The sequence below is a fragment of the Equus przewalskii genome, chromosome 19 (genome assembly GCF_037783145.1).
Source record: "Equus przewalskii isolate Varuska chromosome 19, EquPr2, whole genome shotgun sequence".
NCBI classification, from domain to species: domain Eukaryota; kingdom Metazoa; phylum Chordata; class Mammalia; order Perissodactyla; family Equidae; genus Equus; species Equus przewalskii.
The window spans coordinates 45,748,750-45,765,124 of record NC_091849.1 but is presented as its reverse complement, the minus strand read 5'-3'; the positions used below and the strand labels follow the sequence as shown (position 1 = coordinate 45,765,124).

Here is a 16,375-nt window from a genome sequence, read left to right as displayed (position 1 = left end):
TGTTTCAGGCCAGTTTCACAGGACAGTTCCTGGTGCATAACCACTCAGCAAGAGGACGTTGTTATAGATGCTACAAGGAACCCAGACCCTTGTCCTCTAAATGCAGTGCGGCTGAGAATCCTGATGACTGATTCCTGGCATATGACGTCAGGGTGCTTGATTTCGCTGTCTTGTCTCTTCCAACTTCACAGACAGGAAAACAGAGTCAGAGGGGACCAGGAAGTTGCTCATCACCACGGGGTTAGTATTGGGCATGAGATCATATTTCCCAGCCTTTTCTAAGATACAGCCAACTCATACAGGTTTGTGAATTTTCATAGAGAGCGTCCAGGATTTATAATTGTGAGAAAGAAAGAAAATGATCTGACCTCATTCCCAAAAAGCCTCTGTCTCTGTGTCTCTTAGTTGTTGTCTGCCATTTACTACAGGAATTTAGAATAAATGTGAACTTCTGAGGGATTTACAATTAAAGGGTCCCTACTGGAAGATACATTGCCTCGAATGTGGATGCTGCTCCATGCTTTTAACTGGATGAATTTGGATTTTTTTCCCCCATTAGCCAAGTTAAAGAGCCTCCACTGGCTTCCTCACAGATGAGAACAGCTGTGAGCTGGAGGGTTAATGACAGATTATTGATATAGGTAAGAAAAGTTTCTCTTCAGATCTCTCCTGAAATGTAGTGGCAACCTCAAAATTTGAACTGATCTTCAGCTGGCATCACTGTTCCAAGGGGTCGCTCATGCCATCCTGGTTGTCAGATGTTTTGAATATTACCTCTCCCTCCAAGTGGTACCATTCTCCTTTCAAGTGGAGAGCCCCTCGCCTTTGCTGTGAAACTGATGACTATACATAGCTGTTGTCAATCCTCTGAATCCAGAGAATACTCTCCTGCCCAGAGTAGGGTCCTCCTGCTATCTCTACTTCTATTGATTTGTGATTTTGTTGTCACTAAATAGGTCGACAGAGAAAATATTAATTTAATCAAGAACGGTCTCAGGAGCAGCTGGGGGAAGATGGGTACAGTGGACAGTATTGGCTGGTGGCCTACACAAAAAGACTAGATATAACCTTTTGAGGATGTTATAATTCTTGCTAAGTTTGATGAAAAAGTCAACAACGGGAAATAGTGGAAAGATATGGAGTCAGCCCTAGTCCTGCTAATACCTGAGTCCCTCCCTGGGTGTCATATACTAAGGGAGGCTCATTCACCATGCGTTCAATGTCTAAGTCTCATCCCCTTATTAATTGCCTCCATCTGGAACCAACTAGTTCCAGTGCACTAAGTCAGGACCTGAGAAGATTATGTTGCCTCCTAAATACTTGATTCATCTCAGAAACAGTTGCTATCACCAGGCTAAATCAGCCTGCCCGATGCCCACAAAGCCAACAAGAGAGGAGAATTCTAACAGAGAACTTAGCACTAAGTTGCTATGATTTCCCTACAGCAGATGCATCTGGTTTTAAATATCTGTTCCCGTAACCTAAATTGCAAAGTATTTTCCAAAAGCCATCGAGTTCCAGAATTTTAAAAATGTATTGGATTGCCAGATTTGCAAATTAGATCAGTTTTCCAGGGCCTTATGCTTCTCTCTTTTCCACTGGGGAAGAGGAAAAGGAGGCAGCCAGCAGCTGGTGATTAAAACACAATTCTCCCTGGCATATAAATCTTGGCTATCATCTGTGTTATCCTGGCCACGGTCCCCTGGCGCTCCCTGCAATGTCTGGGCCAAGGCCTGCACTTCCTGGTGGTTGCCCTCTGGATTCCACTAACAATCGGAGAAAACCATTGCATTCCTCGTCCCTGGAGCTCTTCATGGCTTTTAATCACATTTGAGCTTCAGGAAATTCTGTGAGAGAATGAGAGGAGATATAATGATCTCCATTTCACAGATGGGGAGACATGAACTCAGAGAAAACGTGACTTATTCAAGAAAGCACAGTTGGAGTAATCCTGCATCCTAGCCCATGTCTTCTGTCTCGTGGCCTAGTGCTCTTTTCACAAGGATACACAGACATGGAAAAGTCAGTAGGGAAAGGAGTCTGCACAAAGTAGTCTGTCCTGGTACCCAGACCTACAAGGGTCGGGGTGATTCCATCTGGCGCCCTACTTTTTAACTGAAACAATGAGTACTCTGGTCACCAAAATAATTCATTTTCATCACCGTCATTATAAAGAGATAGCTGTCAATAATCAATACATAAGATGGGATATATATTATGATATAATATTCTGTATTGTACACTATAATATGATCAAAGACTATAAGATACAACTTATATTTTTATGATGTAGTCCAGGTAAATTCCTGTACTAATGGCTGGTAGCCCATTAATACAAACAAAAAAATAACAAAGCTCATTGACATAAATAGCAAATAATCAAAGTCAATTTAATGGGTTGCTACCAGAATTAAAAGAAAAGATAGAGTAAGTTAAGATAGACTAGAATTATAAATATCAGAGTGTGTTGCCTGTAGCAAAGCTGAGTATTGTTCTCTGGATCTTTTTGTTTCTGTATGATGTGTACTGGATCACAATGTTGGCAATATTTCTGAGTGGTCTTTCCCTTTTTCCTTGCTTCTCTTCTCTCTTCTTTCTCCTTTCTCTTTCCTTCTCTCTTTCATTCTCCATGTATAAGGAAATGTACCCAAATATCTGCCACCTTTGTCCTGTTTACAGGAACGATCCTCCATCCTCCCAACTCCACCCCCCTGACATTATCATTTCCTCACTCAGCGGTCGGGAGCAGACTCCTCTTTATAGTGCCATACCTTTATGCCCCATCCTTTCTCCCCTCTATAAAAAGGTCTTTTTGTAGTGTGACCTTCAGGGTTTGCTAGTTCTTCCAGTGTTTGATAAATAAATTGCTCTCTCTCTAAACCACCATATTTCCATTTCAGGCAAAGGATCTCAAACTTGAAGAAATGAAATCCCCAAGGAGAACCACTCTGTGCTTCATGATTATTGTGATTTATTCTTCCCAAGCTACGCTGAACTTGAATTTAGAGTCTATTGTTCATCCTTCGGTGAGTAAATCCATGTCTGCTGTATTTTTCCCTGTCGCATTTTTCTGATTTCCTGGGAATATCACAGACGGAAATTGCTTTAAAAAAATTTTTTTAGGGCCTTTGAGAAAATGTTGCACATGAGGGGCGGGAGTGGTGAGCATAAACGGATTTGAGGATCAATTGGTCTACAACTTGCCTTACTCTGAAAGCAGTGGTGGGTGGTACCCAGGGAACGTCCCCCAGGATTCCGTCCTTAAGTAAATTGCCGCCTCTAGGCCTGAAGCTCCACTCTGAAACTGACGGCAACGACTATAGGGCAGATTTTGAGGACTGAGAAGGACATATGTTCCCAAAGGATTCATTTTAACTTGAGCATCAGACTAGAACACATTTCAAAAGACATTAATCTGTGTGTGTGTCACCATCACAGATTGATATAGCTGTAGGGGCCATAGATAGCATCTGAGCTGTTGCCTGACAAATTATCCAGGTCATTTTGCCTTTGGGAAGATAATGGGAGTGGAGCTTAACTTAAGGGATACAATGCTCCTCCTTAAGCTTTATGAAAACTATTGGGATCTTCCTCCTTTAGATTACTCCATGCGCCAGAGACAGGGTGTGATACTGGTTATGAAATCTTGGGAGACAGATGTAATTCTCTCTCTGTCTCAGTTTCCTCATCTGTAACACAATGACAATAATAGTACTGATGTCCTAGGACGGCTACGAGAATTAAATTAGTTAATGTTTATAACAGGCCTTAGACCAGTGCCAGGCATGTCATAAATGCTATGTCACTGTTTGCTGTTATTATTTCTCCTACTGTAATGGTAGTTTTTTCTACTGACTTTTTTAAAAGAAATTTTAGTGCTCCTTTTTGTAGTCTATCGCTATTGTTAGAGCTTCGTTGGTAGATTTTAGCATTGTACAATGTCTCTTTTTGCCCCGCTTGGTACTTTTTCATTTTAACTCTTTGTCTCCTATTCCAGTGTCAATCCTGATTTTGTATTTGTGCTTTGCCTCATTTTTGTCCTTTATTTTTTGTTTAGCCTTTAATATATCAGTCTACTTTCATGGTTCTCTTATAAATGATACGTGTTTGAGGTTTTTATTTTTTCTTTTAAATCATCTGAGTACATGTGACTTTGATTAGGGGAGTATAATTTATTCACATTTAATGTCGTATTTATAATGCTGGATCTTACATCCAGGATTTTGTTTGCTGACTTCATGCACTTCCTTCTTCCTTTCTGTTTGTGTGTCTTTCCTTGTTTGACCCGGGTTTTCTTTGTCTTTTCCTTTATTTCTCTCCCGAGTTGGGAGGTAGATTCTGTGTGTCTCTTCTTCCAGACTCCAGTGTGCAGGATGCAACCCGTGCAGTCACACGCAGCAGGTTGCTTGTAGAAATATACGCGGGAGACATATGCCGTTCCTGCGGAGCCATGGTCCTTGCAGAACTCTGGTCACCCTAGCATGAGGGAGAAAACCAGAGCGTGAGGGGGTCTCAGCAAGGGGGGTGGCTTTCCCTCTGTTCCAGGGTGTCCTCATGTTCATGGCTGCAGCAGTGCCCCCAGAGTGTGCCAGGTCGGCCCTCATCGCTGTGGCCCTAACAAAGCCCCCACATCTGCCTGGTGGCACAGACCGGTCAGCGGACAAGCCAGTGACCTCCCAGGGCTGCCAATGGAATTTAAACTTCATCTTCCTGGGAGCTCCCACCCCACCTCCCTGCAAGGAGGCCCCCTTTTCCTCCTTAGATCAACCTTCAGGATACAATAGCTTCCCAGATCTATTGTACACAATAGCTTCCCAAAGGCCTAAGCCCCCGTTGGAGAGGTGCTTTCAAGCTTGCCTCAACGGCGTCTACCTCCCCCAGCTGCCACTCGGCTCCACGTGGACCTTCTACCATTTTACACGCAACACGTGGTGATGAGCTTTTTAAAAAAATTTGTGGTAAATACCCATAAAATTTACCATCTTAACCATTTTTCAGGGTACAGTTCAGGAGTGTTAAATATATTCACATCGTTGTGCAACCAACCTGCAGAACTTTTTCATCTTACAAAACTGAAAATCTAACCCTATGAAGCAACAATTCCTTGTTCCCCTTCTCCCCAGCTCCTGGCGACCACCACTCGACTCTCTGTCTCTATGAATTTGACTACTTGAAGTATCTCATATAAGTGGAATCATACAGCATTCGTCTTCTCTTGACGGGCTTATTTCGCTTAGCATAATGTCCTAAAAACTTATCCATCTTGTCGTATGCGTCAGAATTTCCTTCCTTTCTTAAGACTGAATAATCATCCATTGTACGTATATCCCACATTTGTTTTATCCATTCGCCCATCGCTGGACACTTGGGCTGCCTTCCCCTCTTGGCTATTGCAAACACGGCTGCTGTGAACAGAATTGTACAAATACGGGGTGATGGGCTTTTGAAGTGTGATGCCGTAGCTTCTCAAACTTCAGTGTGCACATAAATCCACCTAGAGACCCTCTGAAAATGCAGATTTCAACTCAGGAAGTCTGGGGCGGGGCCCTGGATGTTGCGTTTCTGACAAGTTGCTCTTGTCTCTGTTCCAACAACCACACTTTGAGCAGAAGGCGGTAGACTCTCAACTTTGGCACCAGCCCTGAGTCTGAAGCCCGGCTCTGACCCTCACAAGCTTTGGAAACTTAGTCACGTTCTCGTACATGTGTGCCTTGGCACAGTGACTAGCCCAGAGCAAGTACTTAAGATTTAGTTGTTATTTTTACTATTCTAGTACAAATAGACCTGTGCTAATACGCCTATGTGAGGAAGTATTCCAACAGGACTCTTGCTGAGACCATGGTGAAACATGGAGGCAAATCGGTTAAATTGGGGATTCCAGGTCAAAACAAAGAGGAGTAAGTGGCAGGGTCTTGGTGAGGACGGGTGAGAGCTGGTGACAGCTGAGGTCTTTGGGGACCAACTTGTTTGTCATCCTGTTCCCTAGGGATTTTCTTCTCTACACGTAAAGTGCCACCTCTCATTCCTGACTGATTGTCCCTGTCCAGGCCACACCCCATACCCATAATGATTTGTAAAATCATCATGTCCAACAGGTGGGGCATTTCCTGGAACTGGTGACCTTGTGTCTTCCGCCTAAAGCTTGGCCATCAGGAAATCCCCTCTGAAGGGAGCTGGCCATTGTCGCTCAGACATGCATCTGGGTCCCTCTATATGGACCAGCAGTGGGAGGCCCACTGGAGGCTTTGTTGTCTTCTCTGAAGCAAATGCTCAGCTGAGCGCTGGGGGCCCCTGGCGGGATCTATGCTCCCCTATGAATTCTCCTCAGCACTCAGAGTATAAGAGAGAAGTCAAGTGCTGGAGTCTCAGTTCCCCAAACTGGAGTGACCTGAGGAGTCTGGAGGGCAAGCCTGGCTCCTGGGGAGCCCCCAGCCAGCTGGATGCTCGGGCATACACCACTGCCAGAGATGGTACCAGCATCGGTGTGCCTCGGCACGTTGTTTTTCATAATGTAAGAAACTTATGCTTAGCATGAGTGAATGACTTCTCCCACTTGGAAGAAGCAGAGGCAAGGGGATTCAATCCCCAGTGTGACGCCAGGATTTGCCTTATTGAAATCCAGGCCCCATGAGTTGGCAGTGCAGCTCTTTGCATCCTCTCAAATCTGGGAGGGCCAAGGGTCTTCACCCCCACCCCACTCCCACCACCAGGGAACTCATCAGAGGCTTTATTGCTTTCCATGTAGTTTTCCTCCATTTCCCCCAGTGATTACAGAGCTCAAAATAAGAAGTAGGCTGTTCTTACAAAATGCTGTGAATCCTCACTAGATAACAGAGAGGCGGCACATGAAGAGTGGACAGAGAAAGCTTCCTGATGGGCCCCCTCCCCATCCACAGGCCCGAGGGAGGATGGAGGCTGGGATGTGCCTTCCTTCTGCCTGGGCACAGAGCCAAAGCAGGCTCCAGGGGAAGCCGGGCAGGAACCAGACCTGTGCGTCGACCGTTCCTTCTTGGTTCCTGCACATTTTGGTTCAGCTAAAATAACCTCACTGCAAAAGAAGCTGCAACTGGGCTTTTGACACTCCAATCATCATCCGTCACTCCTCTAGGCATTTCTTTAGGAACATTTATGAACTATCAGGTACATATCTCTCTCCAGTTCCTACAGGCATTAGTATTGGTCATGGAAAAGAAGGAGGAGATAGGAGGAGGCAATAAAGAAAGAAAGAGAAAAAGTGCTAGGGAAGAAAGATTGGGTCACTGAGACAAACTCACAGTTTTCAGGGGTGTCTCTTGATAAGAGGATGCAATGCCTGTGTGGGCAAGTGCAGACTCTGGAGCCAGGCTGGCTGGGTTCAAGTCCTGGCTCTGCTGTTTAAAGGCTGTGTGACCTTAGGCAAGTTATTTGACCTCTCTGTGCCTGTGTTTTCTCATCAGTGAAATGTGGATAAACAATATCTACATCTTAGATTATCATGAGAATTAAGTAAGTAAGTACACGTCCAGCGCTTAACAGTGCCTGGCACGGGGTGTTGAGCACATCTTAGGAATTATTATTTTTGTTATCATTATGATGTGAGATAACTAGAAAATAATGGTAGATCCCAAAGATGGCAGAATGAGCACTGCCTTGGGTGGTGTTCACAGGTGTGTGGAGTTCATGGTAAAGGACACGCCCCGGAGGACAGGGGTTACCTGGGGAGACTTGAGAAAGGTGGAGCCCCTCTGCTGAGCCTCAGTGGGATTTGGAATGAGAAGCACGTGACGGGGAAGCCACCTGGAGGCAGGATGAGCCAGGAACCCGCGTCAGGTCGAGCTTACCTACGGCAGAGCTGGCAGTGAGCCTGACGGCAAAGCCAGCCAATGTCAGTTCTTAAACAAAGAAGCCATAGGATGACAGGAGATGAGCTGCATCGAGAAGAAGCAAGTGGCAGTAGGCCGACAGAGGGGTCCGTGTGAACGGCGCCCCCAGGACAGCGTGATGCCCCGTCCTGGATAGCTCTTCCTGCCACCAACGCTATTCTCAGTGCTTTATATTTATTAATCATCTGGTCCTCACAACTTCATAGGTAGGCTATTTTGATCTCTATATTGTATTATAGGGGAGTACTGAGGCACAGAGAGATTAAATAACTTGTCCAAGGTCACACAGCCGTTTTCTAGCAGATCTGGGATTTGAACTCAAAGTCTGCAGCGTCCTTGCCCTTAACCCTTGCACTATACGATGTAACTAAAGTTTATTAAGGGCTACTGTGTGCCACCTTGCAGTTCCCTTAATTCTCATAGCAATTCTGCGAGATCAGTACTATCATTATTCCATTGTACAGAAAAGGAAACTGAGGCTCAGAGAGGATGAGTAACTCCCCAAGGTCACAAAGCTAGTAAGTGGCACAGCCTTGTACCCAGGCCGGCCGACTCTGGAGCTGGCTTTCTGAACCCCTGCGACAGAAAGCAACAATAGAACCATCTGGGAGAAAAAGGACCAGAGCAGGAGAAAATCATTTCTAAGCGCGCACAATTGAAACAGCCCTAATGCCACAGAAATTCTAGGGAGGGGACAGGCTGAGTGCTGAGAAGAGGTCGTGAGACTCGTCTAAAAGGTCACTGGAATGACTCAGGGCTCAAGTCCTGGGCAGAGAACACAAGTTGAGAACACCATAAGTTATATTTCCTGACAGGTCACATACTGCAGGAACTCTGAGACCCTCGGATATGGTCATTTCTTCCGCTCTTGATCCAGAGACTGTCCGTGAAAAGTGGATTCCCAGCTCACACCGCCGAGGCGGCACCATTTCATCTTCCCGACCCTTTGCTGTTTGCCAGGCATCCAGGGGGCACGAGGTGCTGACCCAGCATCTGCAGCCCTAAGCTCAGCTCTAGACTTCGAGGCGCAAGAGCAGACAGCCGTGCCGAGAGGATGGCTCTAAGACTAACTGACAGTTTTCTAAAATGTCCCTTCAGATTCTCCGTGGACACGAACCAGCAGGGGAGGAGCCACCACGGCATAAACGAGCAGGTAGGCAAGCTCTGCTTGGCAATCTCTTCCTGTAAGTCAAAAGTGACAATTGCTGTAACTTTGCAAAACACTGCGATCCACGTAATTCGGTCTTCAAGCATATCAGGGATCAGTTTCTAGAAGTAGTTACAAAGGAACTCCATTCTCTGCACCAGCAGATGACATCAAAGGGATCTTAGCAACACATTACAGCTCCCCTCTCCTCCCCCTCCTCACATCCTGAAGATTTCCCCGGGGCTGTCCCATTAGCTGCCCTCCCCCACCACCAAAAGACCTTTCTCTCCACCCTCCACCCAGCAGCCTTTTTTTTTTCAATATCCTCTCACTTCTCACTCAGCGCTTTATTTTGTGGATCAACTTAACCATTAGACTCGAGTCCTTCTCCTCTGTCTCCCATTCCAATTTTCCCACTAAATTCCAAAGAAGTGGTCTGGGAAATACAGGGCTCTGCTCTGTGGAAGGCTGCGGGCAGGTGTGAGCTGAGAACACTCGCACACAGAGCCTCGGTGTCCTGTCCCACATGCGGGACCCTGGGCAGATGTCGGTGTGCGTCTGCAGGCTGGATTCTCCCAGGACCAGACCCTCCAACTTCCCTCACAGCAACCTTTCAAAAGCATCAATCTGATTCTGTTATTTCCCTGTGTAAAGTCCATCATGGCTCCCAGTTGCCTTGGAGATAAAATCCAGCCACCTGCTCAAGTCTTATTGGATCTTACATGCTCTTCCCACTTGCTCTCCTTCTGTTCTCTTTCGCATAGTCTGTGCCCCACCCACCATCCCCCTTTGCTTGCTTGGTCACTCTGACTTAAGCCTCAGTTTCCGTAGGTTCCTGCCCTGTAAGGCTTTCCATCTTTCCTGTAAGACAGGGAGGGGCTGCTTTTCTGGGTTCCCATTGTCCTTCCTACTTTCTCGTAGCACCTCTGTCCCAGTGCATTGCAATTACTTCGCTTCCTGTTTGCCATCCCCAGTAGACATGAGGTCCCCTGAACTCTCTTCATCTCTGTAGCCTGGTTTCTCAATAGATGGGTGAACAAATGAAGAGAGTGCCATCTCTGTCATGGCTGCCCCTTTGCGGGTTCAGAGAATACATTCCTATGGCCAAGAGTCTGCTGGCCTGGTGGCTATACCAGCTGTGTAGAAGGTAAAACTTCTTAACCTAGATCATTGCGATCGAGTCATTTTCCAGTGATCCTGTGACTTGGTCCATTCAGTTGTGTGGTCTGAAAGAGACCCTAGGCTCCAAGGAGAGTGGGCTTGCCCTGTGGTCAGGATAGAGGTGTCTGCGAGAGCCCCTCTGGCAGCAACCAGACCCAGCTGTTGCCCTGTGCATTTTATGCAGCTCTGGAAGTGCTCATTGGAAGGTCATAGCACTGATCGTTTTCTCTTCCCTTTCTTCCCATTCCTTTCTGTTTCCGCCTTGTTATATGTCTCCCTGGCAGCCTCACTCCCGCTTTCTGCCTTCCTTCCCTGAAGTGGCCTCTAGCACAGTCTGCTCTATCTGTGCTTTAAAGCAAGTGTCGTTGCCTCTGCCCCATCCCTATAACCCTTGAACCTTCCGCACCTGTGACAGAAATCAGGCTCGGAGACGTCCCCATTTGGTATTTTGAAAGACTTTTCTTTTTAAAATCAAATTATTTGCAGGGGAGTTCTAGATTCAGATTTCTGCCAGCTGCTTCTAGGGTTCAGGCTGCCAGCTTGCTCAGGGCAGTCAGTGACCGTACAGCTGTAAAAGGAACATCTTCCTGCTCTTCTGAGCCCAGCTGTTAATGACCCATGGTGACATCGTGAGAGGTTAGCCCTTGGGGAGGGAACCACTTCTGTAGAAGGATTTGACATTCCAAAATTTTTCCAGGCATGCTTTCATTAAAAACAATCCTGACAATGATAAATCACCGTGAAAACATGTTTTCCGTTTATTATCCATGGTCCTCTGTGCTCTTGGGCCTCAAGAGTCATTTTGGAAGTGTTAATGACTCAACCCATCATCTGCAGAAGATGGATTGGCTTTGGTACTTTTACAAAATCACTGAAGTAAGATGTGGTCATGGAAAGGCCTGGGCACCAGGCTGGAGACACCCGGAATGTCGGCTGTAGTCAAGAGCATTATTCTCCAGGAAATCCATGAACGATAGCAACGGGAGGATCACATTCAGCAGAGGCCGCACGGAGGTGTCTGGGTTCTGCTCGGTGTGTTAATTAAGTAAGGACGTAGGATGAGGCTCTGACTGTCAGAGTGGGATTCCCCTTCACTCATACACACCTCCCCCTTTCTGGAGCCTTAATGGCAGAAAGGGACAAGCAAAGGTTCCAAGAGAAGGAGAATTCCCAGAAGGAATTTCCTTTTGAGGCACTAGACCAAATCTTTAGGGTTTGGGACAGAAGCATCTTTAAAGGTAGGATCTATACTCGTATCTATTCTCAGAGCACTATGGATGTCTCCCTAAGTCACTTTGGTCAGTTATACGACTTCACTGGCCCCTTGAGATCTCTCTCTCTCTCTCTCTAATCTCATATATATCACACACACAAGCACACACACACATATATATACACATGCAAATATAGATATGTTATTACTTTACAGGTTTGTTGAGAGAATTAGATAATATTATGTACATATTAGTTTTAAAAACATTAAAAGGTTTATCTAGGGGTCTATTTGTTTTTTGTTTGTTTTGTTTTAACATTTTTTAAATTAAAAACAAAGTCAATTGACTTATTTATACAAATAATATTGCATTTGAAAGAGCCTGAAATATTCCCGGTACAGAGAAGATCCTGTGTAACTACTGAAGGCAGGAGGATGGGTGCCATGATACAGGAGTTAGCATTTTAGGAAAACGATTTCAAAACTCTGCTGGGGAAGAGCAGCCTGCACAAACCCAGAGGCCAGAGGCAAGAGTAAGTGTGGCTGTGCCAGCAGAGTGGCTGTTGGGGAGCAGAGGGAAATAACAATGGGTCAAAGCATCAAGAATTACGTCCTGATTATACCGGGAAGTGGATTCTAGACCAGCTGAGGGGCTGGCACAGAGAAGGGACTGATGGAAGCCATCTAAAGTGAAAACCAGCCAGATGGTTATGGCTGAATGAGTTAGATGACGAAGGCAGTGCCAGGAGACCACGAGGATGCTCAGCAGTGTGGACCATCATTGGCCCTGGCCCTGGGAGTGAGACGGGAAAGGAGCAAAGGGAATATTGTGAAAGACATTTTGAGAACTGGATCAAAAGGGCTTGGAGACAGAGTTGACCCGGGGGTGAAGAGGAGGAATGGTCCATGTGACACTCCAGGAGCGTGCAAACCTGGGTGACTGAGGCATGTGGAGACCACAAGTAGAAACCGGGCTTGAAATGAAAATCTTGTAGATTTGCCAATAAGCTCAAAATTTAATCATAAGGGTGATCTTCATAGGGGACTGAAAGTGGAAATTTCTTACTGGTTAGAAGTAACACAAATGTGTCCTTGCTGTCAATTGGTGAAATCCTCCACGCCAGGTTTCTGAGCTTGATTGGGAATGTGTCTTGGACCCTCAGCTGAAGAATCCCCACTGGTTCTTCTTTGGGTTCAAAAGAAATGGCTGGTAGGAGATAGTTTTTTGAGAAAGGGAGATCCAAGATGTCCTAACCCTGCACTGGAGGTGCTGACTTTTTCACACCTATTGAGTGAGAGCGAGGCTCCTACCGGATTGGATTGCTGGCTGCCTGTGTGGAAATCCTGACGTTTCTGCAGACCTGGCAGCCCTGCTGTGCTGGCCCTTTTTGATCTGGGCCCAGAAATTGTTGTGCATTTTCCAGATCGAGGAACAGATTTTAGGGTTTTCATGGCTTTAATCTTTCTTGTGATAACATGTGGCTTTTAGTGCTCTGAGCAGCTGGTGGTTGTGGCAGAGTAAGATGGAAGGCTGGGAGCTCTCGACCTGATGTGTGGGTTTGGTTTTAGAGTCGACCTTCAATATTGGAAATGCTTTTTTCTTTTAATTTCTGATTAGTGTTGTTTGTTTGTTTAGCTATCTCAAAGGTGAGACCTGATTGGAAATGTATTAGTTTTTCTTGACCTACCAGCAGACCTCTGCATAGAATATAATCGTTACGTTTATTATAATCAATGTTATTATTTCTACCTGCTATTTCAGAATGGCTACGATATGCCAGACAATTTGCTAGGGGGGGTCTTCATACGGTATCCAAACTCTTTAACAATTCTGCAGAAAAAATATCATCCCTAATTTACAGATGAGCAAAGTATGGCTCACAGAGGTGGCATGGCCCACCCAGGTGAGAAGGCAGACCACCCCAGCTCCCTCTTTCTCCAAAGTCCATGCTCATGGTCAAGAGTTAGGGTTTTCAACATGTGTTTCTGGCTCTTGCCTGTGAGAGTCCATTCCGTGATTCTGAAAGCAGCTTTGTAGAGTAAGGAGCCTGCACCACTCTCTTCCTCTTACTAGGAGAAGAATTTCGTATGGGGCAGACTTTGATGATTTGGGTATATGACAAGCTAGTAGAGTTGACTCTTTTCTCCAGACTTCACAGTCCAGTGTTTTGTGACACAGTGCTGCCCACCCTCTCTTCCAACCAAACCTGTGCCAGGTAACACACACGTGCCAGGTAAGCCATAGCTTGGGGCTCTGGCGGTTTTCCCTCATGTGAACAAACCTTTCTAAACCTAAAGGGAGAACGAGATCCTTTGACTATCTGCTGACAATGACACAATAGGATGGAGATGAGGCTGCCAAATTGCTGCCTACTAGAGCATATCAAGAAACAAGCAGAAGAACAGGCAACTTTTAATATTTACCTGCTACAGGACTAAGAGGGAGAAAGAAGAGAGCCAAATTTTCGGTGATACAGAAGCATCTTTCCCTCCGGTCAAGAGAATACCACACTTACCTCATTTCTTCGGGGTCAGCAGGCTTCATGCTTTTGTAGGTGTGAGATTAATTTATGCCTCTACTCAGCCTGTGACTTTGGAGAAGCCATAATTCCCATTAGAGTTGCCAGGCAAAAATAGTATTGTTTGCTTAAACAGCTGTGATTAAGACCCAGAACTGCTTGTCACAGTTTGTGGCCAACTTTCCAGAAATGTCTCTCCGAGATAAGTGCTGTGTGGCGGGCAGTGATTTATGGGAAAGGAGAGGGGAAATCCTTGTTGGTTTGTGTCTGCTGTGCCTCCCGATAGGCCTCCATCTGTGACACTGATGACACTTGGAATGTGCTACCTTCCACTCAGGGCATCAGTGAGTCACAAAAATTCAGACAAAAACACCAGGGTGAAGGAGCCTGAGGAAAAGAAAACACATTAAACTGTCTGGAATCAGATGGCCCAGACACACCAGAGGAGCATGGAAGGCCTCTAAATCCACCCTCACACAGAGGTGGGGGACCAGCCCTCTGTTCCTCCGGGGTCCCTTGTAGCCTGGGGTGGGACAGGCAGCATCACTTTCCCAAGCTCTCAAGGCCTCAAGTTTGGGAGAGACGAGGTGGACAGGGTTTGGCATTTCTACCCGAAACCTGTCTGAGGCCTGTGAGCAGAGTGGGCCTCTGATCCCAACCATATGCAGGCCATGCTGACAGCTGAACATCTAGGCTAGCTCTTTCAACCTCAGACGCTCACCCTGGGGCATTACAGGGACCGAAGGCCCAGCGGTGGTTCCATGTTCTCCTTGCCCGTAGGACCATGATACTCTAGATGAGAAGGATGACCCCAATCGGGAGGGGCATTTTCTTGCTATTCGCAAGGAAGCCGTGGAAGATGCTGTCTCTGGGCTTTCATGCTGTTTTCTCTTCCTGGAGTGATCTTCCCCGGATATCTGCGTGGTCATGCCCTTACTTCTTTCACGTCTTTGCCCAACATTTAATGCATTAGCAAGGTCTTTTATGATCATTCTACAAAAATACCCCTCCACACACATTCTGCCTGCCAGTCTGCTTCTTTGCCCTGCTTTATTTTTCTCTACGCCCTTTAGAACCACCTGACATTGAAGTTTGACCTTACTGTTCACCTCCTGCACGAGCATGGAAGATCCACAAAGATAGAGCTTTACTGCTTTTATTTACCCTGTGTCCCCAGCACTCAGCAGAGTGCCTGGGAAGGAGGCATTCAATAAATAGTTAAGTTACCTATAAACAGATAAATCAAGGAACAAACAAATAAACCTAGCAAGACTTAATGTCAAAACCCATGAGTTTCAATGGCAATGGGTCACAATGCAATGCATTTTTCCTCACTGTGAATTTTTGAGATATTTATTATGCTGGATCAAAGTGAACACAGTTTTAGATAATTGTTCCATTTATTATTGACAATTTCACCTTTGTATTTGATTTTATTTTAAAATTTGCTTTAAGAGTTACACATCGAATACTAAAGATACATTTAACAATAGTACCATATACTTTTTACAGTACTCTGAGGCTTACAAAGTGGTCACCTTCATTATCTTCTTCCATTTGAGTTGTAGTAGGGTATGGTTGAAAGAAAATGGTCTTTGAAGTCAGAAAAATGGGGTTTCAAATCCCAGCTCTAATATTTGCTAATATCTAGCATTTACTATGTGTGGCTTCAATCATTTAAACCTCAGTGTTGTCATCTGCAAAATGGTTGTATGCATACTGTCCTCATGGCCCTAGGACCCACCAGGCAATGGATAAACCGCAGCTGCTATTATTATTACTACTTTTATTATGATCACCTTTGATCCATCCAGTATCACTGAAGAAGGTGGTGAGCAAGGATGCTTGGAAACTGCCTGACTTTGTCCCAGGAGCAGCAGCAGGAGGGTCTGAAACAAGAAATAGTGCAAAACCAATAAAAAAGGTCAAGTTAGGTACTAATATTCGCTCTCCAGGTTTACCTTCTCTGTTTCCTCATTTGGATTAGAACATTAGACCCCAGACCTGCTTGAGCACCAGAATCACCAGTGGGAATCAAAAAAATACAGATTTCTGGCCTAACCCATAAAGATGCCACTTCGGCTCACCTGAGTTGAGGCACAAAAATATCTGTGTGTGTAGAATTCCCTAGGTGTATATAATCATCAGTCAAGCGTGGGGACCACTGGACTAGATGATTTCCAAGGGCCCACCCGGAGCCTTCTAAGTTACTATGGTGTTTTTGAGCCTGTTTTGACGAATTCACTATTTTCATGAAGAAGACATTTCCTTCTCCGTCAGATGTTCCTTGTCCTTATCGGTCTCTAGGGAGAATTGGCGTTCAGGCAGACAGTTATTCTGAAACTCCTTTAGAAATTGTTGAAGAATATAAACAGTGGGTGAGAGAAAGAGGATCTTAGAGGCTGGTGCTTTAATTAACAGTTGCACAAATCCATTAAACAGGAACTCACCAAAGCCACCGGAACTTTCCTCT

General features: G+C 45.5%; 1 protein-coding gene across 16 annotated transcripts in view; it reads left to right on the top strand.

Annotated features, from left to right (window-relative positions):
* Nucleotides 1-16,375, top strand: part of ADGRF5 (adhesion G protein-coupled receptor F5) — a 101,330-nt gene that overhangs the window by 41,753 nt on the left and 43,202 nt on the right. For all 16 annotated transcript variants that reach the window (XM_070586185.1, XM_070586188.1, XM_070586193.1 and 13 more), the window contains exons 2-3: nt 2,901-3,026; nt 8,961-9,015. In XM_070586185.1, the coding sequence (XP_070442286.1) occupies nt 2,925-3,026; nt 8,961-9,015 (157 nt within the window). In that variant the 5' untranslated portion in view covers nt 2,901-2,924. The remainder of the gene's footprint in view (nt 1-2,900; nt 3,027-8,960; nt 9,016-16,375) is intronic.